Source organism: Labrus bergylta, chromosome 21, assembly GCF_963930695.1.
Source record: "Labrus bergylta chromosome 21, fLabBer1.1, whole genome shotgun sequence".
NCBI lineage: Eukaryota > Metazoa > Chordata > Actinopteri > Labriformes > Labridae > Labrus > Labrus bergylta.
This window is the reverse complement of record NC_089215.1, coordinates 15,661,515-15,688,641: the sequence shown is the minus strand read 5'-3', so window position 1 is coordinate 15,688,641 and position 27,127 is coordinate 15,661,515. Positions and strand designations below refer to the sequence as shown.

The following is a 27,127-nucleotide window of genomic DNA, read 5'->3' as shown; positions in this document are numbered from 1 at the left end:
TGATATACTTGATAAATATAAAATTCTAAGTTTTGACAATTTAATTCAAATTAAATCTTATGTCCGCTTAGTGTATAAAATAATCCAGGATGCTGCTCCCCCACATTGAAAAGCTTTGTGAAACTTCGCTCTGAGCAGACAAGCAGATCTTCAAGGTCTGCCTCAAATGGAGATTGCAATATTCCTAAACGTGGCTCAGCGTTAGAACAATCTGTTTTTTTCTTTAAAAGCAATTAAAGAATGGAATAATCCTCCAGCTAGTCTTAAATTTGCACAAACTTCTGCACTTTCACCCGTGAAGTCAAAAAATGGATTTTAAGTTACCAGTCTTGTCAGCACTGATGTGACATCACAACAACCGTTTACATCTCAGGGAAACTTGTACATAATTTTTTAATATCTGTATATTAACTAAACTAAACTAATATTCATGTTAAACATGATAACACTCTTTGTTGAACAATTTGATCATTAATCATCATTCAAACTCAGATATAGTTGCATATATATTTTAGCATATATAGCAAAGTTGACCCACAGACCTGTTTGGCTTTGGACTTGGTGATGGTGTCCGACAGCGGCTGCTTCTTAACTTTAACAGCTGATTTCGAAAACAAATCTGCAAACTCCTCAAAGTCCATGTCAGGCTCCTCGATGGTCTCCCATACCAATGAAGAAGAAACCTCCCTAAAAAAACAAACAGCAATCTTAGATCACAAGATACTTATTTTTATATTCAAACTACTGCTCCGCCCTGAGCCATCCGACCTCTATATTTACTTTTTGGTGTTAAGCTGGATCCGAGTCCAGTATAGTGGCTTCATCGGTCGTGGGGGCTCCACCACCGCCTTTCTGGGGGGTTTCTCCTGTGGCACACCCAGAGCGTACAACCCCATCGGGAGAGGAGGAGGCAGGAAGCCCAGAGAGCCAGGAGGAGCAAAGACCGCTCCTGGTGGAGGAGGTGGTGGTGGAGGACCACAGCCTGGAGGGGGTGGGGGAGGTGGAGGGCCTCCTGTTCCTGGTAATGGAGGAGGAGGTGGGGCTAGGCCACCAGGGAGGGGTGGAGGAGGTGGGGGTGGAGCAAGGCCTCCAGGAAGGGGTGGAGGAGGTGGGGGTGGAGCAAGGCCTCCAGGAAGGGGTGGAGGAGGAGGAGGAGGAGGAGGAGGTGGGGGTGGAGCAAGGCCTCCAGGAAGGGGTGGAGGAGGAGGAGGAGGAGGTGGGGGTGGAGCAAGGCCTCCAGGAAGGGGTGGGGGAGGAGGAGGTGGGGGTGGAGGACCTGCTGTACCTACAGGTATTGTAGGAGGAGGAGGAGGTGGGATTGAGTCTCCTGGTAAAGGAGGAGGGGGAGGGACCAGAGTAGGCTGCATCTGACATGAACACCTGAAGCCCTCTAGTGGAGGCGGAGGTGGGGGTGGCTCAGAGCTGCTGACTCCGCCCCCCTTAGTAAAAGGCACTTTGAAGCATTCGTCCAGAGGGGAGGTCTGCACTGATTTGGCCTCCAGGAGGTCTGGGGTGGAGGTCTGCAGGTGAGCGTCACACAGTGCCCTCATCAGTCCCTCCTCCCCCCCAACCTCCCTGTCAGTGGTGGAGGGTGGTACTGTCATTGTGTCTCTGTCCAGCAGGGGGGGCTGTCGCTCTAGCTCAGCGATCTTAGTCCTGAGATCTTCGATGGTTTGTTCAAGCTGCTGGATGACATTCACATGTTTCTCCTTCAGTTTGGACGACGACACCAAACTCTCCTTCTGGAAATAGGAGATAAAAGTCATTTTCACACTTGCAATTCTGAAAAATTTCTAAGAGACTAAGAATGAATGATGCAGAGTAGCAGATGGAGCAAAAAGGGTCCGGCGCAAAGATGACAGTTTTAGACTTTATATCAACGCTATGTGTGGTTTGATACTGTTACAATATCAAAAAGAGAGTCGAGAAGAACATATTGCAAAACAAACGACACAATGCAGCAGTCTAATTATGTGCACAGCGATTGTTTCGGTGGCATGACCAGAGAAGGTAGGCGGTTTTTAAGAAAACCCCACACAGCCATTTTGGACGCCCCTCGGTTTGTCAGATATGAGATCCGTTATCAGGTCAAACCAACAGGTGTTGCAGCGATGGAAGCGGGCAAGAGAACTGGTTCAGATTGAAGTGATTGTACCCGAACTTAAAAGCCTCTGCATGTTTCTAATAAGCTCCACGAGCAGAAGCGTGCTCAAACTAAGACCAATATTGGAGATGCTTTTGAAAAATGGAGAGAGGTTAGAACACAGAAAGGTTTACAGACCGATGCAGAGCTGGCTAAACACTGAAGCTTCAGTGTCCACCACATGACAACCTGCGTGAGCATCGACTCTGGAGAGGAGGGGGCAGGGGGGAGACAGCTCTCTACAATGCTTTGACTGCAGTACCCATTTTGAACACTATAGGAAGAGTCAGAGTTTTATATTGCCTCTTAAGCCTCATGTTCAAACAGTGGATACCTCCAGGGTTGAAAAAAATTGAGCAAAAAAGCATGTGCAAAAAACCTGCAGCTCCTCGAGTAACCACTCGAGGCAAAACCAAAAAGTTAAACAGATGAAGTTAAAGTTTAACAGGTGAAGATAAAGTGACCCACCTCCTGACTCTCCTGCTGCTGCTTCAAATCCAACATGGCCGCCGTGTGTTCTGAGCAGACAGACACATGAACAGTCAGTATGAACAGGACTCATGTCTCCTGGAGGAAACTTTCAACAATGTGAAGTTATAACTGATGGGACTGATGGGAATATACTCCACAGGTATCAGATCCTGAGCGACTGATGGATGGTTGACAACCTGCATCTCTCTGAATATCTGTTGATCTCATCATCTAGATAGAGCCGTAGTTTCAAACTCCTGTCACAACTGAATTTTTCAGGTTTGACACCAACTAGGCAACGTGTCTGCCATTACTGACTGAGACCTGGAAAACCTGGAACATGCTGGAACACCTGGAACATGCAGGAAAACCTGGAACATGCTGGAAAACCTGCAACATGCTGGAAAACCTGCAACATGCTGGATGATTCTGTTTGTCTATTCAACCTCTATGTTTTGAGTGAGCACGGTCAGAGCTCTGCTTTGATTCACACACATCCCTCAGTGGGATTATTTCCACACTTTGAACTCATCATAGACACAATGTAGATAAATGAGAACCAGCCAAGTAAAATGTTTACCACCAGAGGGCAGCAAAAACCAGATCATCATTTCACAGTGATACCGTACCAGCAGTGTTTGATCTGAGGTACACACTGTTTTAGATAATAATGTGATTACACACTTAACATGTGTACTGCAACCAACAAAGTGTCCCTGGAAAAACATCAGGACGACAAGACAGCAGCACAACAACATAAAACAACTACACATCGACAACAACACAACAACAACACAAAACAACAACAACAACAACAACAACAACAACAACAACAACAACAACAACAACAACAACAACACAACAACAACAGCAGTGTCAATTAAACAGAATAAAAACTCACCCAGACCGTCCTCTGCTGCAGCGTGAAGGAAACACAGGTTATAAAAGTTCAATACTGATATGTAAAAAACCCAAACACCTGGATGAACTCACTTTGTGTGTGTGTGTGTGTGTGTGTCACCTGTCTCTGTAGACTTCAGTCTGGTCCTGGTCTCTCCTGGTCCTGGTCTCACTGTAATCAGGTGATCCAGAATCTGAGTAGGCTGATTGACAGCGGCCCAGGTGTACAGCTGCTCATGCTGAGAGACAAACACAATTTAATAAGATGCTCGTTATAAGTAACAGATTATGAATAATTTGATGTAAATGAAACATTTTGATCATTATGACAATTTGACAAATAAAAACTCTGATCTGTGAAAACATGTCAGTACTCACATCAAACCTGGTTGGTGCCGTGGAGCTGATGTGGGCGGGGCTTCCTCCCAGCTGCTCTCTAAAGCAATCAGTGAACGGCAACAATAGACCCATCGCCAAAATCCTTGAACACAGTCGCTCCGCCTCCTCAGGCTCCGCCTCCTGCTGCTGCTGCAGGAACAACTTCTCCAGCAGGGTGCGCCCTAACAAGAGAACCACACAGAGTCAACCCCTCCAGCAGGGTGCGCTCTAACAAGAGAACCACACAGAGTCAACCCCTCCAGCAGGGTGCGCCCTAACAAGAGAACCACACAGAGTCAACCCCTCCAGCAGGGTGCGCTCTAACAAGAGAACCACACAGAGTCAACCCCTCCAGCAGGGTGCGCTCTAACAAGAGAACCACACAGAGTCAACCCCTCCAGCAGGGTGCGCTCTAACATGAGAACCACACAGAGTCAAACCCTCCAGCAGGGTGCGCTCTATGGCGCTCTACTCCATGGTGACTCCATACATCGATCCTCTTTAGTTTGCAGATCAACCTAACATTGGTGTGGATGATGCCCTCATCTACATACTACAGAGAGCCCATGCACATCTTGAAACCTCTGACGGAAATGTAAGGATAATTTTTTCGACTCTTCGAGTGCCTTTAATACAATACAGCCAAGGATTCTTGGTGAATAATGAGGAGGATGCAGGTGGGGTCAGAAATCGTCAGTATGTGCGTCTTCAAAACTGTGTGTCTGGAAGAGTCCTCTGTAGTACAGGGGCCCCACAAGACACCGGGTTGTCTCCATTCCTGTTTGCTCTATACACGTCCGACTTCCACACAGCTCGGACAGCTGCTTTCTCCAGAAGTACTCGGATCACTCAGCAGTTGTGGGATGTGTAAAGAGAGGTCATGAAGAGGAGTACAGGGGCACGACCAGGGATTTTGTGGACTGGTGTGACCATAACAATCTCCAGCTTAACATCACAAAGAACAAGGAGATGGTTGTGGATTTTGCACGGAAGAAGCCAATTCCATCACTAGTTAATATCCAAGGTACTGAAGTGGAACTCGTCTCCAGCTACAGATACCTGGGAGTACAGCAGGACAGTGAACTGGACTGGTCCGCCCACTTGGAGGCGCTGTACAAGAAGGGGCAAAGCCGGCTTTATTTTTTGAGACTGCTGAGGTCTTTTAACATCAGAAGGCCTCTTCTGTGCACCTTTTATCAGACTGTTGTTGCTAGTGCCTTGTTCTTTGGTGTGCTGGGGAGAGGGAGCTTGCACAGCAGACAAAAACAAAACGAACAAGCTGATTAGGAAGGACAGCTCTATCACTGGGACTGAAATGGAAACCCTTCAGCAGGTCACAGAGGCAAGAGTGCTCTCAAAACTCAAGAGCATTCAGAGAAACCCTGCACACCCACTACACACCCTGGACGTCATTCCACAGAGCAGGTTCAGTCACAGGCTGCTCACCCCAAGGTGCAGAACTGAACGCTACAGAAAGTCATTTCTCTTAACTGCCATCAGACTGTTTAATGGAAAATAACGCACCATTAATACATGTACTCATATTTACTACACATTCATATCTATACATATTTAATACACTTTAACTTTAATTATTGTACATTTCTAGGATGTCTTTTATTTATAATCCATCGATCCATCTATCCATCCATCTATCTATCTCTCTATCTATCTATCTATCTATCTATCCATCTATCTATCTATCTATCTATCTATCTATCTATATATCCATCTATCTATCTATCTATCTATCTATCTATCTATCTATATATCCATCTATCTATCTATCTATCTATCTATCTATCTATCTGTCATGTTGTCAACTGGGATTGGATCAGTTGAATAGATTCTGTTCTGCTGTCTCACCTGTAAAGACGTCCTGGAAGGAGGAGCACACCTGTCCACAGGAGGACCTCCTGGTGGAGCACAGCGGTTGACTGCCTCCACCTCCTCCTCTAAAGGTCAGCAGGTATTCTCTTGATCCTCCTCCTTCCTCCTCTCTGCTCCTCATCCTCCTCTCCAGCTCCTCCGTCCAATCAGCTGAACGACTTAGAGAGCTGGCCAGGCTGCGAGAGCGCCTCCTGCTGGTGGTCTGAGCCCCACTCACCAACCTGAGGAGAGACAAACCTGAGGTTAGACTAATGTGAGGGTTGATCAGACAGACAGACTGAGGGGTAATGTTGGAGGGGTAAGAGCTAATGTTGCTAAGCTAACTGCAGCTGATAACAGGTGACAGAAATGTTGAGAGTGTTTGATGATGTTTGATCTGCCTTTTAATATTTTATTATTATTATTGTTACAGATTATTATTATTATAATAGATCATTTTGATTGATTATTATGATGATGATATCTTTGATCTGATCCTCTGGGGGGCTCTGAGCGTCTTTAAGAGTCATCATCACTTCCTGTTTTCACTCTGATTCAGAGTTACCTGCTCGCACTCCCAGGTGTTTCATTAAAAGATGATGACCGATAGGTTTCTTTCCTACAAATGAGGAAACTCTCTCAAACCTGATTGGTCCAAACTGAACCTTTATGAACGCAATAACGTAATTAAGTCTGCATCATCATGTTAACGTACCTGCTCAGGTGATGGTGAATCCTGCGGGGAGAGATTGGGCTGTGGGAGGGGGAGAGGGCAGGGGACACTCCAGGGGAGCTGAGCTGGCGGGTGGTGGTCTTAATGTAGGAGGGGAAGATGGGGGGGTAAGGTTTGACCCCCTGGCAAGAGGAGGAGGAAGAGGGAGCATGGGAGGACCTGAGGAGGCTTTTGGCCAAGGGGGGGCTTCCCTGGGGGAGGAGGAAGCCTCTCCTACTCTGAGAGAGTGGGGCGGGGTCAGATAAAGGACTCAGGTAGTCCTCCAGAGACTCTGCACTGGTACCCGAGTCAAGCAGATCCCCCCCTTCCTCACAGACCTCAGCCCCATCACCCCCATCACCTCCACCACACTCAAAGCTCCACCCAACGCTCTGACCTTTTGGGGGGGGGCTCAGATCCACATCCGGCCCGCTCAGATCCACATCCGGTTGCCCCTGATCCTCCTGCATGGTTTCTTGTCCTGCCTCCCCCTCCTCCCCTGAGGGTCTCTCAGTACCATCAAACAGGAGGTCAGGGAGGCTGTTACCGCTGGTCGTCATGGAGACCATGCTGGCTGCTGCCCCCCCTGCTGTATCCATGGCAACCCCTGTGTGAGGGAACTGCTGTAGCAAAGCATGCTGGTCCTTTGTAACAGTACAAAGAGGGGCTTCTCTCCCCCCCTCCCCCTGATACTCCTCCCCACTCCTCTCCTGCACCTCCATGAGAAAGGGGGGGTCCACAGAGACAGGCGGGGGTCCTGTTTGTGAGGGGGGGTGAGGTAGAGGGGCTCCTGTGTCAGAGAGGGGTTGAGTGAGGGGGGGTCCTGGGTGTGAGGGGGGGTCAGTGAGAGGGGGTCTGGTCTCCAGAAAGGACAGGGCGTCAGATCCCAACTCTAACTCAGGGGTGAGGTCAACCGGCTCGGGGGGAGTAAATTTAACTCCTCCATTACTCTGTTTCCTCCCCCCATTTCCTCCCCCCCAGCCCCCCCCTCCCTGGTGCTGCAGCCTGATGGCGAGTTGGATGTCGGCGAGCAGGTCGTCATGGTCCGCAGCCGAATGGAAGCTGTAGATGTCCGTGTCCGAACCTGAGCTGCCCCCCCGCGGCACCCCCACTTGCTCAAAGGGGGACGTAGCTGCTGTTGAGGTTTTCCTCTGCGCCTCCTTCTCTTCTCCATCCTTCCCTGCCTCCTTGCCTTCCTCCTTGCCTGCCTCCTCGCCTCCTCTGCCTGGTCTCCTGTCGGGAAGGGGGGGCTCAGGGTCGAGCTCGTCGTTGGACAGGGGGGGAGTCTTACTCCCATCCTCATGGTTGGACTGTAACACGTCCTCTCTCGACCCGGTGACCGATGACGATGCGTCTCCTCGTCCTCTCAGGTTGCTCTTCTTCTTCCTGATGGAGAAAACGGACGACTTGGACTCTGATTTGTTTTTCTTCTTCGTTGGTACTGAGCCATGCCCCCCCGCTCCTCCCCCGTGCTTACTGTGGTGTTTCTTTCCTCCCTTTTTCGTCACCTCCCCCCCTCCCTCCCTCCATCCTTCATCCAGAGATGGGTAGCTGCCGTTCCCTGCAGCCGCCGCTGCTCTCTTCTGTTTTGCCTCCTGGTTGCCCATGACGATGGAGGTGTTCTCCTCCTGCTTGGGGGAGCATAAGTCCTAGTCTTGAAGGTGTAGAGGAGTCAGTCTGATGTGAGGAGTGCAATCAGGAGGAGAAGGAAGAGCTGCTGTTGTGTTTTTTAGCTCCTTCTTCCTCGTTGGTATCCGGTGACGGAGGCTGGCGTGGCTGTGATGCTGATGCAGGAGAGAGAGAGAGAGAGAGAGAGAGAGAGAGAGAGAGAGAGAGAGATTGTTTTCCTCCTCCTCTCTCTCTGTCTTACTCACACCCACCCCCCTTCCTCCTCTCCATCTGCTAAATGTGACGCAGACGCTGCAGGCTGAGAGAGACACAGCTGAGCATGCTGGGAAAAAAGGGTGAAGGGACCTCTGAGTAATAAAGATGCTGCTTCTGAACAGACTACATTTCCCAGAGTGCTCACCGTGGGAAAGACTCTGTTAAAGGGACTTTTGCTCTCTGTGTGCGTGCTTCTAGAAAGCTCTGAAAGGTCGTGAGTAAACACTGACATTAGATTTATTTTGATCTTCTTCATTCAAAAAGATTGAAATGTGATTATTAAATATCAAAAGTTTCCTCATGAACATCTTTAAGACATACGTGAGCTGAGGGAGATGTTACATAAAGATGGTAGGTGAAATAATGGATGAAATATGAGTAACTTTGCTGTGGCCTTGTTTGTATTAAAGAACTTAAAAGGTAGATATTTTGTTTATGTGCTCCTCATAAGAATGTGGATTTGTTCTGATGTGGGAATATGTTTATATGTTAACTTTATAATTTGAAATTGCCAATGAAGTGATATCTCATTTGAAGTTATGGAGTAATGAAAAAGTAATGTAACTACTAGTGTAACTAATTACATTCAGCAATGAGTAACTAAGTAATTCATGACTTTAAAAACAGTAAGTAGTAATATGTAATGTATTACTTTAAAAACAGTAAGTAGTAATATGTAATGTATTACTTTAAAAACAGTGAGTAGTAATATGTAATGTATTACTTTAAAAACAGTAAGTAGTAATATGTAATGTATTACTTTAAAAACAGTAAGTAGTAATATGTAATGTATTACTTTAAAAACAGTGAGTAGTAATATGTAATGTATTACTTTAAAAACAGTAAGTAGTAATATGTAATGTATTACTTTAAAAATAGTAAGTAGTAATATGTAATGCATTACTTTCTTTGAGGAACTACCTCCTGCTCCTCATTAATCTCTCTAAATAACATCATCAGTCCTCCCCCTTTCATCATCATTACAGTTTAATATTAGACTAATCAGTCTATTAGCAGACTTAGTTTTTAGTGCTGAGTTAAAACACAAACATGTCAGAATGAATGTACTGTCTAACCAACGCACCTGAGATGATTCAGAGTGAGATCTGAGCGTCGACCTTGACAGTGTTTCAGACAGGATCAGTGATTCACTGATTTGTTTCTGTATAACTTTATTCAAACAGGGAAACAGCTGAGGTATCAGATGGACTCCCACACACTGATGTTTTATTCTCTGTTTCAGACCAACATGAACAAAGTGTGAACTCATCTGTGTTCAAACGTTAGTTTCAGAGTTAAACTAAAGCAATCTGTGAGAATAAATATTCAATCATATTCATACTAAAAACACCTCTGAGAAGAAAACAGTGCAGTCAACAGGAAAACTGTGAACATGTACAACATCCAACATTATGAACACTCAGGTATATCAGGCACCACTACCCCACTGCTGCTCTCTGACAGTTTAAACTTTCACGTCAACATCTACACTAAAAATGGACCAAAGCTGGAACGTCTCTTATATCCTAAACTTTCCAATCCTTTGATTAAATAATCTGTTACTAAATCAGTCTGTGTTTGGATTTGTATGTCAACATCGTCCCGACTGTTTATTAAAAACAGCCTCAGTACAAACTGTAAGAACTTCCTGTTGGTGGATCTCTTCTGTGAAATGTTATGAGAAATATTTATACACTTCAAGGGATTCTGGGAAAGTGTGGAGAAAAAGGGAGGGGCCTGTGGAGTATGCGGGAAAGTCTTGGTCAGTTCCTGCTAGGGGCTACTTAAGATGTGCTAACATCACTCCAGAACTTAAAACACTGGGTAGACGGGGACCAATGGTGCTCATTGTGTTCACAGCTGGCTTCTTTAATGGATACTCTGTCAGGTTGTAAGATCCGTTGCAAGGCCGGTATCCATGGCAACATAACCAGGTCTTGCAAAGCTTGGATGATGGAAAGATAGGGTTTGTCTGCTGAAAGCGATGAAGGGCTTTATAGCACAATCAATTACCTCATTACTGGAAGAACTAAGAGAGCCGGTAGAGGAGGTGTCAGATGGTGGCCACTTAGCGCCAAGAGTTGAGTAATGTGACTGATTAGTCGGAAAAAGCACAGTGGCGAGGGCACAAAGGTTTTCCTCACTGAACACTTATCCTTCTCATTAGTGAACAACTATGTTGTGTTTCGGGATGTGCAGGTTGAGGCGACTAAACAATTAAGCATCAGCCCCAAAATTACTGGTCAGTTAAACAAGCATTAATCTTTTCATAGGTTAGCCCTTGATGCCGGTCATATGTTATGCTTAAATTGCAACGCAGCCACCCGCCACTAGGTGGAGCTGTAGCCATAGACTGGCTGTAGCTCTGGTGAATGGGCCTACTCTCTTTGCTCTGGATGTAAACAAGCACAGTGAACAGATAGCATCTCATAGGAGCAGGGCGGTTCGTCCGTTTTTCTCGAAAATGTAGTTACATGTCGGCTGTGTGAAGTTAAACTAGACATCGACCGAACAGACATCTGGAAGTTAACCTGCAGGGAGGACTAAAGGCAGGAGATGCTAGCTCTGCTAATGTTAGCCACACTCTGCAAACCAACTTACATTGTAAACCTGCAGAAAATTTGTAATACTTATAATAATTTTTTTTACATTTACACTAGTCAGTTAACCTGACTCTAAATCTTCATATAACTGACTGAGAAATGAGTCGCCTAGAAACATCCCTAGTTGTGTTTATTAATATCATACTCTGGGTACCATGAACATGCACAGAAAGTAGTTCCACAGTTGTAGGGTCCTTGAGCATAATGGCTCATTAAGAGGATGAATCCTATGGGACCATGAACAGTGTTTTTATGAACAGCATCAGGCTCCTCTGATAGATTTGAGGAAAGTCCTGTTTGGCTACAATCAGATTTAGTTTAAAGCTTCAGGATGTTTCCTGACATTAAACTTTTCATGGTGCATTCACTTTCTGATTGTTGATCAGGATTGTTTCTTCAGAGTCAGTCAGAGAATTTACACTCTGTTCTCATGTGATGTTATTTCTTAAAAGCGACTGCCTTCCTCTGCTGGAACTGAGGCTGGTTCTTCTTCTGGTTCCACTGACACATCAGGATGTCTCTGAAGGTCGTCCTGAATGTCTTGTTGCACAGAGCGTAGCACATGGGGTTCACTGTGCTGTTCACGTAGCACAGCCAGTATCCCAGTGCCCAGAGCGTGGTTGGGATGCAGTCCTGACAGAAGGTGTTGACGAGCACCATGATGTTGTAGGGTAACCACGTAGTGATGAAGGCGAACAGGATTGCACTCAGCGTCCGCGCTGCCTTCTTATCATTCGCCTTCTTCTCATTAGCCTTCTTGTCAGTCTTTCGCTTGTTGATCTCTGTCTTTGCCTTGGAGGCAAAACGTTTGGCAGCCGATTGGTCTGCTGGTGATGATGTCAAAGAGTTAGATTTTCCTTCTTTGATGGATTGTTTATCCTTGTTTTTTTTCTTCTTCGATTTTGAATCTGTAGACAGACAGACAGTCGGATAAATATGATGTATATTCATATATATTATAATGAAACCATTTACGAGTGTTTTGTCAGACCTGATGGTGCTCTTGTTGGGTCCTCCCCATCGCCCTCTTCCTCCTCCTCTTCCTCTTCATTGTTGTTCAGGCTGTCACAGCTGTTGTGCTCCGCCTCGCCCGCTGTGGTCGTGTTGATGGACCTCCTTGAGGTGTGTCGACCTGGCAGCAGTGATGAACACTTAAAGCAGAAGGCTGCGCACCTTCCCCCTCCTCCTGCTCCTCCTCCAGGGATGCTGTTGTTCTTTTCGGAGGTGGTCTGGTTCAGGTCATAGCTGCTGCTGCTCTGAGAGCTCATCTGTCGCTGCATGGCTGAAGAATCCTTCTGACTGTTGGTCGCTGCTTCTCCTCCTCCTCGTCCACTCCCGCCCCCCTGATTCTGAGCCTGGCCAGATTTGTTTCCTGCCCCGGATCCCTTTAGTCCTTGGAATTCTTTGGCCCGTTTCTCTGTCTCCTGAAAGATCTTCCAGAACAGGGTGGCCATGATGGTGACAGGCAGGTAGAAGGCAGCGATGGCAGTGCAGAAGGTAATGGCGGGCTCGGACAGGAATTGGATGTAGCACTCGTTGGGTTGGACAGTCCGCTCTCCTACGATGTACTGCCAGAACAAAATGGCCGGAGCCCAGAGGATGAAGGAGGTGGACCAGGCCAAGCAGATCATCGTCATGGCCCGCTTTGTGGTACGTTTGGCTCGGTAGGTCAATGGTCGGGTCACAGAGAAGTACCTGAGAGTAAGCGGAGAGGAAGAGAAAACATCAACAGGGCACAAAACAGAGCGAGACCAAAGTCTTAATAGTTTCAAGAGCAAATTTGATGTGGCTATGGTTCAACCAACTAGGAACTGTAAAGCTTAGATTAAAAACATGATTTCCTGTTGCCACTAGGTGGCATTATGACTGCATATTAAAATTAAAACGTGTTCAGGCTGACACTCCTATCATAAATAAAAACATTGGGTCAAATTTTGAATATGTATAGTTGAGATAAAAACTACTTCTGGTTTCCTGGCAAATAACGTACCTTTGATGGCCCCCTGAGGACAAGCCCCTCGAGTTTTATTCATGAGTTTAATAACTTTTTATCAGTAAGGCTTCTTCTAGCTTTACAACAACTTTGAGGTGAATCAGATGAACGGCCTAGTAGGAGTCAACCCCTGGAAATGGTCCTAATACATAGATTTCTACTAATTTATTCAAAATGGCTTCTTTTCTGTTAGAATTGGGATATGGCTCAAATAGGCGTTTTTGCAAATCTCATCAAGCCACATATACCTACCAAATTCATACATGTAGGTGAACGTTACCACTTTCAGCTTTGAACTATGTTCCAGACCTGTAAAATATCAACATTTTCACTGTTTCTGATTAGTGTCCAAATTTCCACTAGTTTTAGGGCATTTTAAAGCAGCCAAAGCTGCCAGAACTGTTCACACGGAAATAAAAAAAAGAATAGTTCAATGCTTAGGCTCTAATAAAGTTGTGCTACCTATCAAAGCTGATAACAAGCAGGTTCATGACTGAGGCATTGCTGGCCACGTAGTCGATGGCAAGCCAGAGGTCACAGACCACGGGGCCCAGAGCCCACTGGTCCATTATGATGTAGGTTGTGTACAGGTTCATGGATAGAGTCCCTATGGTCAGGTCTGCGAATGCCAGGCTGAGCAGGTAGTAATTGTTCACAGTCTTCAGGGCTTTATTGATCTTAAAGGACACCAACACCAAGATGTTTCCAACCACAGTCATCAGAGAGAGAGATCCAGTGAGGAAGACGATGATGATCACCTGAAGAGGAGGAAGAAACAGAGAGGATGGTCAACTTCTGTGAAAAACTGATTAGGGGATATCACACCTTTATTAACAGCTTATTGTCTATTTTTATCTTTTCAGTGTATGAATATGAATAAGTCTGTGCCTTCCTGATAGAAAGAACTTAAATAGTTTCACAGCAGGGCTGTTAAAGTTTGTCTTGGCGTTCAACATAGTTCTGTTCTGGTTAATTTTTGATTCACTTTTTTTTATGAATATAATTCATAGTTTCTAAACTTAGGGCATCTTCACATCCATAGATCGTTTGCTCTGGTCTGAATCATGGACCAGTTTGTTCTGTTGCATAATTACCTGAAGTTTGGTCTGTGTTGAAACGATGACATTTACAAGCAGAACAAAACGTGTGATACGTGAGGAAAATGCTTGCTGATCAGTCAAAATTCCTAGCAGTAAAAATCTTGGATGTATACAAAGAGGCAGCATCTTCACATGTTAAGAATTGCATTGACTACAAGAAACATCATTCATCGGCACAGTTGCGTGCAGCTGGCCAAGTATAAATACATCAGAAGAGGGACGGACACCAGCCTTGGAAGAGTAAATGGAAGGTCGTAATTTGCCAAAATTGGTGTCACCCAAACGGTCAGAGTGCCACCATCTTTTGGATATATCTAATTTGAAAATGTCATTCCAGAACATGAACTATGATATGTTACAAACACAGAGGGATATTTAGAATAGTGATGGCAAATTTGAATCAATCCGTGGATCTTTATGGACGTAATGTGTTTGGATTCAATCTTTTACTGTATTTGGATCGTGGGGACTCTTTTGTTGGTATATCGTGATCAAGAGAGTTCAGTAAATCTTAAATGTAAGTGAAAAGACGGTAAAAGATTGTTCTTTCTTTGTTGGTGGTTTTAGATTAATAGAGAGGACCATTGCTACGTTACCTGGTTTAATATTTTTTTTAAAAAAACCTTCCTGCAGTTGGGTCAGATTGAGGCTGGATCTCGTTACAACAAACGAACCAAGTCCAAAAGAAAGGGGACAGAGACAAACCGTTTCAAGCAGTCTCTCTACAGTTTGTTCCACACCAGGGTTTGATTGACAGCTTAGGTCAACATAGGTCTGAGGGAACATAGAGCTGATGGTAGAGGCTGCTGTGTAAAGAGTCCATCAGTATAGTTCTCATTCTTCCCTGGTGTTGTTTCCCTTGTGTGTTTTGTTGTTTAGTCTTGTGTTTCGTCTGTTATTTTGTAACTTGGTATCCTAGTATTTCTTTATGTTCTTGTGTGTTTTGTTACAATCTTGAGTTCTGTGTGTCTTCACTGTTTCATAATTTAGTTTGTAGTTGTCCTCAGTGGTTCTTGTATTTTATTCCTGCCTCTGTGTGTTTCCCTCCAGTGTGATTGCCCTGATTGTCCTCACCTGTGTCTTGTTAGTCTCACCTGTGTTTGATTACCCCTGTGTCTATTTAGCCTCTGTGTTTCGTCCCCTCTGTGTCAGTTCATTGTTGTATGGCAGTGTTGTTAGTTGTTGGTGTTACTTGTCAGTCTAGGTCGGTCTTCTATCAGTGTTTTCCTTGTGACTCTTGGTTTTCTGGATTTGTAGTTTAGTTTTTGAAGAAAGTAAGTTTTGTTTGCATTTTTGTTTAATAAATATAGTTTTTAGTTCTGAACTTGGGTCCTTAACTTTGATTTTTCAACTAAATGTGACACGCAGAGTCTTTAAACAGTTCTAATTGGTCAGAACAGTTAGGAACTAAAAACGTGGACTGTCAGGTGTTATTGAACAGAAGTAAAATGACTGGATGAGGGAAATGAACTTTGTTTTTACAGATTATTTCCGTGTGGTCTTTACAGGATAATGAATTATAAATCATTACACCTGAGTGTTTGTATGAAGATACCTGCGTGATGTTTCCATTATTAATAACAACAGGAGCTTTAGAGAGTTAGATGGTGCAGCAGATATTACTTCCTGTGTTGTTTTAAAATAAATCTGGAGATTAATGGACCTAGACAGCTCTCACAGCGTTCCTCAGACTCACAGTTTATCTTGGAACCAGAACTCTGAGCTCCTAATTCAAATGAGCCGTAAAATCCCCGAAGCTTTGGAGCCTCCATGAGAGGAGAGGAGCTTAGTGTTGTCTGATGGTTATGATTCCTCGCTACTGAAGACCAGGAATTTACTGGGCCAGAATTACCCAGCATGCTCTGCTCTTGACTCATTCAACCTGCAGTGAACACCATCCTGCAGTGTGTCTAGCTCTATCAGGTGTGATTTACTGACAATTAAACAGGTCTTAAACTGTGTTTCTTAAGTGTCTGTTTATTTCTTATGCAGTATGAAATTATTAAACTAACACAATATTAAAAATAGTCTCCAGATGTTTGTTACCTGCAACACAGTGTGTCCTCCTAACGGGTCGAACTCAACCTCTGGCGTCGTTAGCGTGCTGTTAGCTGCAGAAACGTTTCCTGTTTGCAGAGAGACGTCGCTCACATTATGAAGCATCCAGCCTCCATCACTGTCTAATAACATGGACATCCCCCGATAGGACACACCTGAGAGAAACAGGTGAACACAACATCACTCAACAGGATCGACCTCAGACTCTCCTTATATATCTATTTTCCTTTGAATTATTTTATGCTTTATGTGTTCCTTTTTAATAATTTTTTTTAATAATTAAACTTGATTAAGTTGATGCTTCTGTTTAAAAAAAAAGCTTCTAATAGTAAATGGACTTGAGCTTGTATATTTATTTTCTATTCTTCTGACTACTCAAAAAGCTTTTACACCGCAAGTCACACCTACACATTCAGACACTGATGGTAGAGGCTACAGGAGCTGGAGGTCGAACCCCCAACCTTCTGGTTGTGACACGACTGACTCTACCACCGACCCACAGCTGTCTTGTTGGGTTAAGTCAGGTTATGCAATGAAATGTATTCCATATTTATATGAACGTGCAGAGATCACATCAGCTGATCCGAGGCTCCTCGTACCTGGAGGAGAAGCTCCTGTGAGGACGGAGTCGGAGTCTAACGTCAGATTCATGATGACAAACGATCATCTGCAAAAAGAGACGAGAAGAGTAACGTGGAGATTCAGAACAAATAAAGTTTTCTAATCTAAAGAAGGATGATGTTTCTGCTCAGATCTGTAGGAATGCTAAAAGTTTGAGTCATTGTGGACAGAGTCACAGAGAATGTGTTAGCATCATTAGCCTGACTGAGCTAAAGCAGTTACAGAGACATGATATCCAGCAGGTTCACGCTCAGTGAGGATTTATTTAATTGTATTCATATTATTTTATATCAACGTGTCCAGGTCATCATCCTGCTGAGAGTTTAAGTCTCAACACTGATCCAGAACTTTCACCCCCCCTGTAACCATAGCAACAGATGTCTTCAAAGAGAACACACAGAGCAATAATTAATGAAACTAATGCATGAGATGAATTCAGATTATTAAACACAAATCTTTAATCAGACCATTTTTAGAGTTGTATTTATTTTAATGTAACTCACCGATCACCTCCATGAGTGTAATAAAACTGTATTATATATTATTATTATTATTATTATTATATGTTTTATTATCCTGAGGATCTCTCTGTATTTGATATAAACGCTGAGTCAGGGTGTTCAGATGAAATCTGGTTTTAAACAGAAGTATTTTTATTTTCACTGCAGCTTCAAACCTTCATCATGAAACGTCTGAACAGCCTCCTGTCAATCAAACCTGTCACACCTGGATGATGAGGATGATGATGATGAAGAAGAATAAAAAGGTCAGTCTCTTTGCATTGCTGGTTCTGGCATAGATTAGCATAGCCTGTAAAGAATAGATGACATTACTAATACAGGCTGTACTAATTAAAGCCAGAACCATCAGAACGACCTGCAAAGAGAGAGCATTAAAACGGACGCAGGCGCACACACACACACACACACACACACACACACGCACACACACACATTATATTTGTATATATTAACAAATAATAATAATAAATAAAGTGGTTATTACTTTATGATTATTAAATATGATGAGTCATGTCATTTATGACGTTTGATCAAAGCAGCAAAGAGAGAGATGACCAATTAATCTGTCCGCATAATTTATACATTTATTCAGAAGTTCATAAAGTTTATAAATACATTTTATAAAGTTTATAAATAAAGTTTATAAAGTTTATAAATAAAGTTTATAATAAAGTTAATAAAGTTTATAAATAAAGTTTATAATAAAGTTAATAAAGTTTATAAATAAAGTGCTCTCACCTGTCTGCGTGTTCTCAGTCTGACATGTCGCTCCGCTGTGCAGCTTCTTGCTCAGTCTGCAGACTCACACAGTTCACTCACTCTGTGCGGACTCCTCCTCTGATGATGACTCCTCCTCCTCTGACCGTTTTTACAGAGGGGGGTCAGAGAGGGGGGGTCACTTCTAGTTAATATTTCTGTTTAAAAATTCTAATAAGAACAATAGCAAACATTTCTGTCACCTCAGGGTTCAGATTCAATCATTCAGCCCTGACCCCAGAGCCAGCTCCAGTTTAACAGATAGAAACCACAAGACCAGGACATGACCAGAACACCCCCCCCCCCCCCCCCCCCCCCCCCAGAATAAACATGACCAGAAACCCTCCAGAATAAACCAGGTTAAAGAGAAACATGAGCATCCTGTGATGAATTGATGAAACAGAAAGTGAAAGAAGGACGGATGTGTGGAAGCTGTGAGTGTTTGAGTTCAGAGAGGCTCCTGTTTACATATTCTGAATTAATGTGATTCATGAACAATAGGACATAATGATTCTGCTGCTGACGCTTCAGAGCTCAGAGGAGGAAAGAAAACTACAGCTCTGTTTCTTCATCTGTAGTAATCCTCACACACACACACACACACACACACACACACACACACACACACACACACACACCCACTGACTGGTAAAGGATGCTTGATGAATTCTTGAGGAGCTCTCCTGACCAAACAAGGACATATGGTTGGTCACTCTTATATAGTGTGAAGCCAGTGGTCAGACTCTCATGACCCCAAAACACACACACACACACGCAAGCGCACGCACACACACGCGTGCGCGCGCACACACACGCACACACACAGGAGTGTCCAATAAGGACATTAGTTGGATATCAGTTTGATTTTTAACCTGAGAAAAGAATGGAGTTGAGGTGTTTAAATTAAAACACGTCTGATCTCTCTGACAACACAGGATACGACACGAGGTCATTAAGTTCACGTTGCGAAGTGTGACACAGAAACACACACAGAGTTAAAGACAGAGATCTTGGTTATTGACGCTCCGTCCAGACTTTAAGTTGTTTTTTATTTTGTCATTTCCTGTTTTATTTTGTTACTCACCATTGTCTCTGTCTTCTAGATCCTGCTCCTTGTGTTTCCCACCTTGCGTGTCAGCTGACTGAACTCACCTGCGTCTTCTTATCCTCTCATTGTTTGCATATTTAACCGTTGTGCGTCCTCCTTCATGTTTATGCCAGTTCGTTGTGTATTCTTTGGTGTACCTCGTCTGAGTATTTTCCAAGTGAGTTTATCTTGTGTTTCCCTTTTGTGTGTTTTTTAACCCTGCCTTTTGTCTGCTCCTTTGGGTTTGTTTACCTGTGATTTTGACTGACAGCGTATAGAACCTGACTGTTTAATAATCCTGCCTGATTGTACTCTGCCCCGGTGGACTCTTGCTTGTGTCTTTGTGTCAGTTTGTAATCTTTACTTTCAGCAGGTACAGGAACAAACAGGCAGGTAATAACAGTTCAGTTCAGTTTACAGGCTTAAACAGGGGGGGGGGGGGGGGGGTAGTCTGACAGAAAGCAGAAACGTTAAGACATAACTCTGGATCCGGGACAGAAGATTTCTAAGATTATGATGAGCCACGTCAGCAGAGGTGAGCAGGGAATCAGTCCAGGTGAGAGTGTTGGAGAGTGCTACATTGAGATGACAGGAACAATCTGGCACTGAGTGAGTGAGCAGATTACAAGTGAGCCAACGAGGTGGGAACGTGGAAAATTACTGAGATGGTGGCAGGTCAGCAGAGGAACAGAACTCAGAGGGCTGCTGCGGGGGAGCTTTCCCTGATGAATGACAGGATCACTTCTTTTTAACTACAAGTTTCAGTGATGAAGGCTCTGACTGTGGTTTGTACCTTTGCACCAAAAAGCAGGTGGAGTATTAATTTGTCATTGGACTTCTGTGCTAGTCATGGATTGGACAAAACAAACACCATGTTCAAGCATAGGGTGGTTCATAAGGGTACCTTAAACCAAAAAACATCAAACCATCTGATTTGTTTCGTATGTCTTGGACAACTGGGGGTGAAGAGTTGAACTGAGCTGTCTGGCGGAGACCACAAAATATTCAACTCCTTCCTTCAGAAAAATTTCTTGAGCATCCCGGGAAAGGTTGGGGACATTGTGTCTGAGTGGTCCCAGTTCAAAGTCACCACTGCCGGTCATGACAGTAACCTAAACTTGCTGATGAACACCAGCTGGGTAAGCTCAGGGGTCTCTGAAACCTGCAGACAGGTAACAAGTGGCTCATGGGATGTGGCTTCAGTGGTTGCAGAGGAAAAAGGTTTGGTGTGGGAGGAGTTTGGGAAGGCTATGTAGACGGACTTTAGGTTGGCCTCAAAGAAGTTCTAGAAAAGTGTGGGAGAACTCAGGAGGGAAAAGCAGGGCTTGGCTCAGGCTGTTCTCAGCAGGATGAAAATCTACTGATCATGACTGGGGATGTTGCCAGACGGCACACTTTAAGGCAGGGATGGGCAACTGGCGGCCCGGGGGCCACATGCGGCCCTCGTCAACCCTCAATGTGGCCCTCAGGTCAATTTTTATATATCAAAACTTGAAGAAAACATGACAAAATCTGCCATGAAATCATGAAAACCAGAAATATTTCCATAATAATATTTGATCACTGGTATATGTTGAGTTAAATTTGAGACATTATTGACTGTTATCGTTTTTGTATTCTACAATTTGGCCCCCTGGCAGTCAGAATTAAATGAATGTGGCCCTTGCTGTGACCAAAGTTGCCCATCCCTGCTTTAAGTGACTCACAAAGCCAACCAACAACATCTTCTTATGAAGAGGGCAGAGTTTAAAGATCCAGTGGAAAACTCATCTACATCCTTGGCAGAAGTCGTCAAAAAGCGCCTCAGCTGCAGGTACCATGTGTAGATGACATTATACCTGAGATGCTGAAGGCTTTGGACATTGTTGGGCATCTTGGCTGACTCACCTCTCAGTGGAGGTCTGGGACAATTCCTACAGAGTTGCAACCCGGAGTGGTGGTGTGCTCCGAACTAAAGGGTTATCACACTGCTCAGCCTCATTCCTGCCTATCGGTAAACCTTGGATACAGGAGGTAACATGTCAATTCTGTCCTGGCTGTGGCACAGTGGACCAGCTCTTTACCCTCACAGGTCATATCCCTCGCACGGTACTGTGGGGGGTACTGTGGGAATATGGGGTCCAGGGACAGTTGCTGCGAGCAACTTGTTCCCATTATGACCTGAGAGCTATGTCCAAATCTTCAGCACAGTCAGACACGTTCCCTGTGCGTGTTGGCCTCAACTAGGGTTGCCCCTTGTCAGATTCTGTTTGTGATCTTCATGGACAGGATCTCAAGGCACAGGCGGGGTGAGGAGGGTTTAAGGTTTGGGGGCTTCAGAATCATATCTCTGCTTTTTTCAGATGATATCGTTCTGTTGGCTCATTCAGGCTGGAACCTCTAGCAGGCACTGGGGCAGTTTAGAGCCGAGTGTGAAGCGGTCAGGATGAGGCTCAGATCCTCCAAGTCTAAGAACACACTTCTCTGCATGAGAGACCCCAGGGTAGACCCAGAGCTCACTGAAGAAATCATATATCCACTTTGTTATGGGAACACCTTGCATACCAACAGGAAGAGTTGGAAACCGTTGCCCAGGAGAGCGACACCTGGGCTAACTTGTTGAACCTGCTGCCACCACATCCTGCCCCCAGATGAGAGGAAGAAAATGACTGGATGACCTGGAACTAACAAAGTGACACCAGCAGTAACTCGGAGCTAGAAAACAAGGCCAGTAGAGACTAAGACCTTAATGATACAGTCAGGTCAATAAATTAACAAGGCAACCTGAAAAATGAAACAGCAAAAAAAAAGAAAGAAACTTATAAGTCAACAATTAAAGTAACTAGAAACAATGAATAAGTCCATCTAACGTCAGGATCAGCTTTGACAAAAACACAGTTATCAGCAGACATGGACAGACGATGATAACAATCAACAGCTTGTGTGTTTCATCAAAGTGAATTCAGTTCTTAACTCATCAGGGATGGAGTAATGCAGATTCATCTGGACTCAAGTATCTTTTGAAATGATCAAAAATTGCAGTAATGCTTTTATTGATATTGCTGCAGATGTGTGCGTTAATGAAGTTTTGTTTGAGGCTGAAGGAGAAGCTATCGACCTGTGACCTTCAGTCCTGCAGGTAATAAAGAAATCACCTGGAGTCCACCATGGAGCCTTAGCAGTATGTATGTGAGCAACAGATCACAGGAGAGGATTGGATTTGGAAGGAAGTATAGCTTTAGAATGAATTGTTGTGACAAGTTGTTTAAGAAGTTATAGTGATGTAGTGGTTTGTATCCTGCACACTAAGAATGTTCATTGTAAGTGCAGCAGCAGGAGTTATTGTTGTAAAAGACAAATATGTGGTTTTGCTGAACCAGAGAGCGGGACAGATTGAACTCTGTTGAGCTTCATTGAACCTGGGTAGAAACAGAGCTGCTCTGATGTCCATGCTTGGTGCTCGACTGTCTCGCATTAACCGCTCTGTGTGTGTTTTGGCTCTCAGTCTGGTTTCATAATAAACGCTCCACATTTTCCATTAATCAGCCACTCGGACAACTGTTTACTGTAATGTCACTCTGCACTGCATGGACCTTCATCACACACATATGAACGTCTCCGCTTTTCAACCGAGCTGAACACAGACACAGGAAGTGGTGTGAGGACACATTGTGTTCATGTGATTAATAGAAAACTGTGCATTACATCAAATTGTGATTTTATCATGTCCATGCGATTAATCAGTTTTATAGTAATCACATTATATACCTTTCTGATGTGACTTTCTATAAACACAGGCCTTTATTTGCGCTGCAGAATAGATGACGACTGTTATGTGGTTAAACACACGTCTGTACTTCCCGTTAATTTTCACATTTTATTTCTTATTAAATAAAACTGCAGCAGACATCGTTCTTTCGCGGACAGAGGAGTATATTAACAGAGCACTGAAAATCATAAACATGAGGAAAGAAGAGTCCTGTTTTCACAAGTTTATAAATAAAGTTTTATTTTGAAAATCATGCAGATCCATTCATGAGTTAAAGACTTTTAGAGTGAAGCTGAGAAACAGCAGACGTGGTCTCTGCGCTCACACGTGCACGTCCGTCATACAGCTTCATGTTTCTGCACACGCTGATCTTATTGTTATTCAGTCTGATGGTGAAACTGAGGAAATGAAATATGCATGACGTCATCATGGTTTAATGGGCTTTATAATACACACTCACCTGTACACTCAGTGCTAATGCTAACCGCTCATGCAGCCTCACTCAACATTAAAGGTGCTCTTTAGCAGCCCCTGGAGGACACAAACAAAACTACAACATCATCGCATGTCTGATTCAACATCCTCTGAAATTATATTTTTATCTTTTCATGAAGTCTGAGACAAACAGCTGAGATTAAAGGTTTCACATTTTATTAGCAGCAGATTCTAGTTTAGCTAGCTTAGCTAGCATAGATGCTAACTACAACTACAACTTTTTAAGCTGTTCATAAAGAATCAAAATGTCCTCCCCACAGACGGTGTGGGCCTGTTCTGCGATTGGCTAAAGTTACAATTGCATAATTGGAAAGCGATTTAAATTGAAATATTTAAATCAGCTGTTGAAGTGTGACGATGTTCAGGCAAACGTTGATGTTTGTGTCGTTTTGTTTAAAGAGCCACAATAATAATATTCAGTTTTATATGTTTCCTTATATTTACAGCATATTCAACTTATTCCATTAAAGTACAGATAAGATTAATAAATCATTATAATGTGAGACAAAGGAAAGCTTGAAGTGTTTATATTTGACACTTCATCTATTGCTGATGTTTCATCAAATAAATCTTAAAGAGTGATTCTTAAACAGATGTTTCCACATGTTCCACACATTCATCTGAAAAACTCCGACTCGTTGTTCATTCACAGTCTTTGAGATATTTAAACATGCGATGACGTTATTCTGAACATGTCTGTACATAAAGTGGATCTCTGACGTGTTGCATAAAATCATCTCAAAATAACCAAAACATTCAAAACTATCTGAGCTCTGAACCAATCATCACACAGCTCCTGTCGCCGAGGAAACAGAACATATCAAATAATAGCATTTAAAGAAATAATAAAACCACGATAATAAAGATTATTTTGTTCCTCAAACATCAGAAAATCTTTCAAACCTTCAGACTGAACGAGTTTAATGAGCCTGTGTGTGTGTGTGTGTGTGTGTGTGTGTGTGTGTAACAGAGAGTGTGTGTGAGTGTGTATGTGTAGCCCTCTCTCTCTCTCTGCACTGAGCTGTCCCGCCACCCCCACCCCACTTTCTTCATAAGGCACTGTTTCCTCTTCCCCCCCCCTCCCCTCTTATCTAGGCTAACAGGCTAATGCTAATGCAAACTGTGAAAAATGAGTGTTTTTGCTGCTTTGGTATTGCTTTTTGCTTTTCATTTAACAAAACCATTGAAAAACAAATGTACCTGGAGCTGTGATTGAGCAGCAATAATTACATAAGATTATCTCGAGTGACACCTAGAGGCTGTGATGTGAACTGCAGGGCAGAACATACATGCTGGATAAGGAGCTATCCTTAGAACTCAAAGAAATGGGATATAAAATGTTTAATGACATTTGTCTGGATGAAGTTCAGTCCTGATCTCAGAGTTTCGTGTTAAAACCGTTAATTAAACTGAGTTGGTGGTAACTGCGCTGCCGTATTTCTAAGAGATGTGACACTCAAACTTTCCAGTGATCAAGAAAACACTTCCACCTCTGTATGCATTCAAAATAAAAGCTCTGTAAATAAAGTCTGTAAATATGACTCTGATATGAACCAGTGGTTAAATCAGTCCGGGGCTGTCAGCGGCTCGACATCTCTGGAGCCGTTACCATGACAAAGATGAGAACATTGTTGTTGTTGTCTTTGAATCGTCCTTCCTCGCTCCATTCAGGGTGGAAGCTTTGTTTCAAGATTTGATTGGAGTTTCACCGTTTCAGAGTGTCCTCTTGATAAAGTGGCAAAAGTTTCTCATCTTCTTTATGTGGACAGAACTGACCTCCGTCAGCGTGAGAGTGCAGCTCCGTCAGTTTGAGAGTGCAGCTCTGTGCAGAGTAAAGCTGCAGATAGCTTCTCTCCACATTCACACACTAAACAAGAGCTAACTGTGTTTGTTTCTGAATATAATCAGAACTATATGCTTTGAGAGTTAGACTCAGAGACTGAGCAGAGGGAGGGAGAACATGAACGATTTATGGATATATAAGAGACTGTAATCATTCTTAGTGAATCAGACCCTCATTGTGCAGATTCAAAGGTGGAACAGAATCCAGCCAAATCCAATCTCAGAATGAATCACAGGTCACCTGATGATGATTTATCTCTAACTAAAGAGATATGTGGAGGTAAATATAGCTAACAGACTGCTCTGAGATGTTGTGTCTCATCTCCAGCGCCATTCTTTATCTCTGACTGACGGATACACAGGAAGCCCTTAGAGTGGCTCCCACAGGATAAACCATGCTCAGAGGATTACTGATGTGTTCAGAGACTGCTGTCAGTCTGAGTAGCCGTCAGGAACACAAGAGTCATCAGCGAGATCAGATACAGATTCTACTTTGAGGAACTTCTGTTGATTTTTCAACAAAAAAAAAGATGCAGTAGAGTGAGGACTCGTTGACTTGTTGTTGTCCACACATAGCAGAGTTGCTAGTTCCCTCAGCTCCTCTGAAACTGAACAGACAGTCGATTGTGTAGCTAGCTTTGTGTGTTCAGGAGCCCTTCACACACAGTGATTGTGTGTGTGTGTGTGTGTGTGTGTGTGTGTGTGTGTGTGTGTGTGTGTGTGTGTGTGTGTGTGTGTGTGTGTGTGTGTGTGTCTGTGTGTGTGTGTGTGTGTGTGTGTGTGTGTGTGCAGAGTGTGGACACAACATGAACATCTGTGAACTCTTTAAGGTCTGACTGAGCTCTGAGATCATCTGTGCTGCACAGCTGGATTATTCTGGTTACCTTCACCTGATCAGCAGCTGAACAGGCCTCACAGCTTCACCCAGATCAGTGCTGCTGGATCTCAGCAGGTTGTTCACATGTTGTTCAGATGTTGTTGTCCACAATCTGCAGCGACATGCAGCGTGCAATGAAAACATGAAAAATTGTAAACATTGTCATAAAAATATCTGCTTGTTATGAATCCATCACATCCTCCAGTCTTCAGGAAGATCTAGTCTCTCTCTGTCTCTCTCTCTCTCTCTCTCTCTCTCTCTCTCTCTCCGTGGTTCGTCTGTTTGTTTGTTTTTTTGCTTGTTTCTGTGAACGTGGAGTACGATGAAGCCTTGACGCACCTCCAGATTATCCTGTACAGCATATATTCTGATCTATATACAGAGTCTGCAAAGCATTCCTATCAGGGTGTGATGAGGAGGAGGATGAAGGCTCACACCTGCAGAGGAGAGCAGATGAACCTCCTCACAGCAGGAGACGGGGCAGAGAGGGGTCAGTTGAGCTGATCCTCGTACTGTTTCCGGAAACAGTCACCAGCAGGAAAGAACTCCCAGCAGCGCTCCTGGTACATCTTCCAAACATACGACTCCTGTAAGGCAGGGGGAGGGGCTTAGTGTCCAGGTGACCTGTTTATTCACTTTGTGTCACAACGGTCATTAACTAGTGTAAACAGTGACAGCCTCTGTGTGCTTCAAACAACCTGCTATAACATCACAGGACAGGTACGAGGTCGGGGCAGGTAGGGTAACATATGCATGAACTAGTGTTTCTGCCTCATTTCACATCAGGATATACCTGATCTTAGATTTATTATGAAGGTGAAAATAGCTGTAATGATCAGTGTTACAGATAATGTGATATGGGAGGTGGAGCCTTTAATGATCAGTGTTAAAGATAATGTGACATGGGAGGTGGAGCCTTTAATGATCAGTGTTACAGATAATGTGATATGGGAGGTGGAGCCTTTAATGATCAGTGTTACAGACAATGTGATATGGGAGGTGGAGCCTTTAATGATCAGTGTTAAAGATAATGTGATATGGGAGGTGGAGCCTTTAATGATCAGTGTTA

At 43.8% G+C, this 27,127-nt stretch overlaps 3 protein-coding genes across 5 annotated transcripts in view; all 3 read right to left on the bottom strand.

The window, feature by feature from the left end:
* The window catches only part of fmn2b (formin 2b), a 14,980-nt gene extending 6,230 nt beyond the window's left edge, over window positions 1-8,750 (bottom strand). Inside the window, exons 1-8 of one of the 2 annotated variants that reach the window (XM_065949694.1) lie at window positions 6,477-8,750; window positions 5,759-6,003; window positions 3,893-4,074; window positions 3,636-3,753; window positions 3,516-3,530; window positions 2,612-2,661; window positions 781-1,742; window positions 543-687 (exon numbers count right to left, since the gene is read on the bottom strand). In XM_065949694.1, coding sequence (XP_065805766.1) covers window positions 543-687; window positions 781-1,742; window positions 2,612-2,661; window positions 3,516-3,530; window positions 3,636-3,753; window positions 3,893-4,074; window positions 5,759-6,003; window positions 6,477-8,080 — 3,321 coding nt within the window. In that variant the 5' untranslated portion in view covers window positions 8,081-8,750. The remainder of the gene's footprint in view (window positions 1-542; window positions 688-780; window positions 1,743-2,611; window positions 2,662-3,515; window positions 3,531-3,635; window positions 3,754-3,892; window positions 4,075-5,758; window positions 6,004-6,476) is intronic. The other variant, XM_065949695.1, reaches the window with a different exon arrangement.
* Window positions 8,751-9,562: 812 nt separating this feature from the next.
* chrm3b (cholinergic receptor, muscarinic 3b) lies at window positions 9,563-18,075 on the bottom strand. 2 transcript variants are annotated; one of them, XM_020640244.3, is made up of 6 exons: window positions 17,992-18,075; window positions 16,711-16,778; window positions 16,100-16,266; window positions 13,416-13,711; window positions 11,952-12,655; window positions 9,563-11,868 (listed from the first exon to the last, which is right to left on the bottom strand). In XM_020640244.3, the coding sequence occupies exons 2-6, from the start codon at window positions 16,760-16,762 to the stop codon at window positions 11,399-11,401; spliced, it is 1,689 nt and encodes a 562-aa protein (XP_020495900.2). In that variant the 5' UTR covers window positions 16,763-16,778; window positions 17,992-18,075; the 3' UTR covers window positions 9,563-11,398. The 2 variants fall into 2 exon arrangements, with proteins under 2 accessions (XP_020495900.2, XP_065805768.1); XM_065949696.1 differs by lacking the exon at window positions 17,992-18,075 and adding an exon at window positions 17,459-17,559.
* Window positions 18,076-23,057: 4,982 nt separating this feature from the next.
* The window catches only part of ryr2a (ryanodine receptor 2a (cardiac)), a 75,293-nt gene continuing 71,223 nt past the window's right edge, over window positions 23,058-27,127 (bottom strand). The window contains exon 106 of the mRNA XM_065949267.1: window positions 23,058-26,645. Within this exon, the coding sequence (XP_065805339.1) occupies window positions 26,550-26,645 (96 nt within the window). The 3' untranslated portion in view covers window positions 23,058-26,549. The remainder of the gene's footprint in view (window positions 26,646-27,127) is intronic.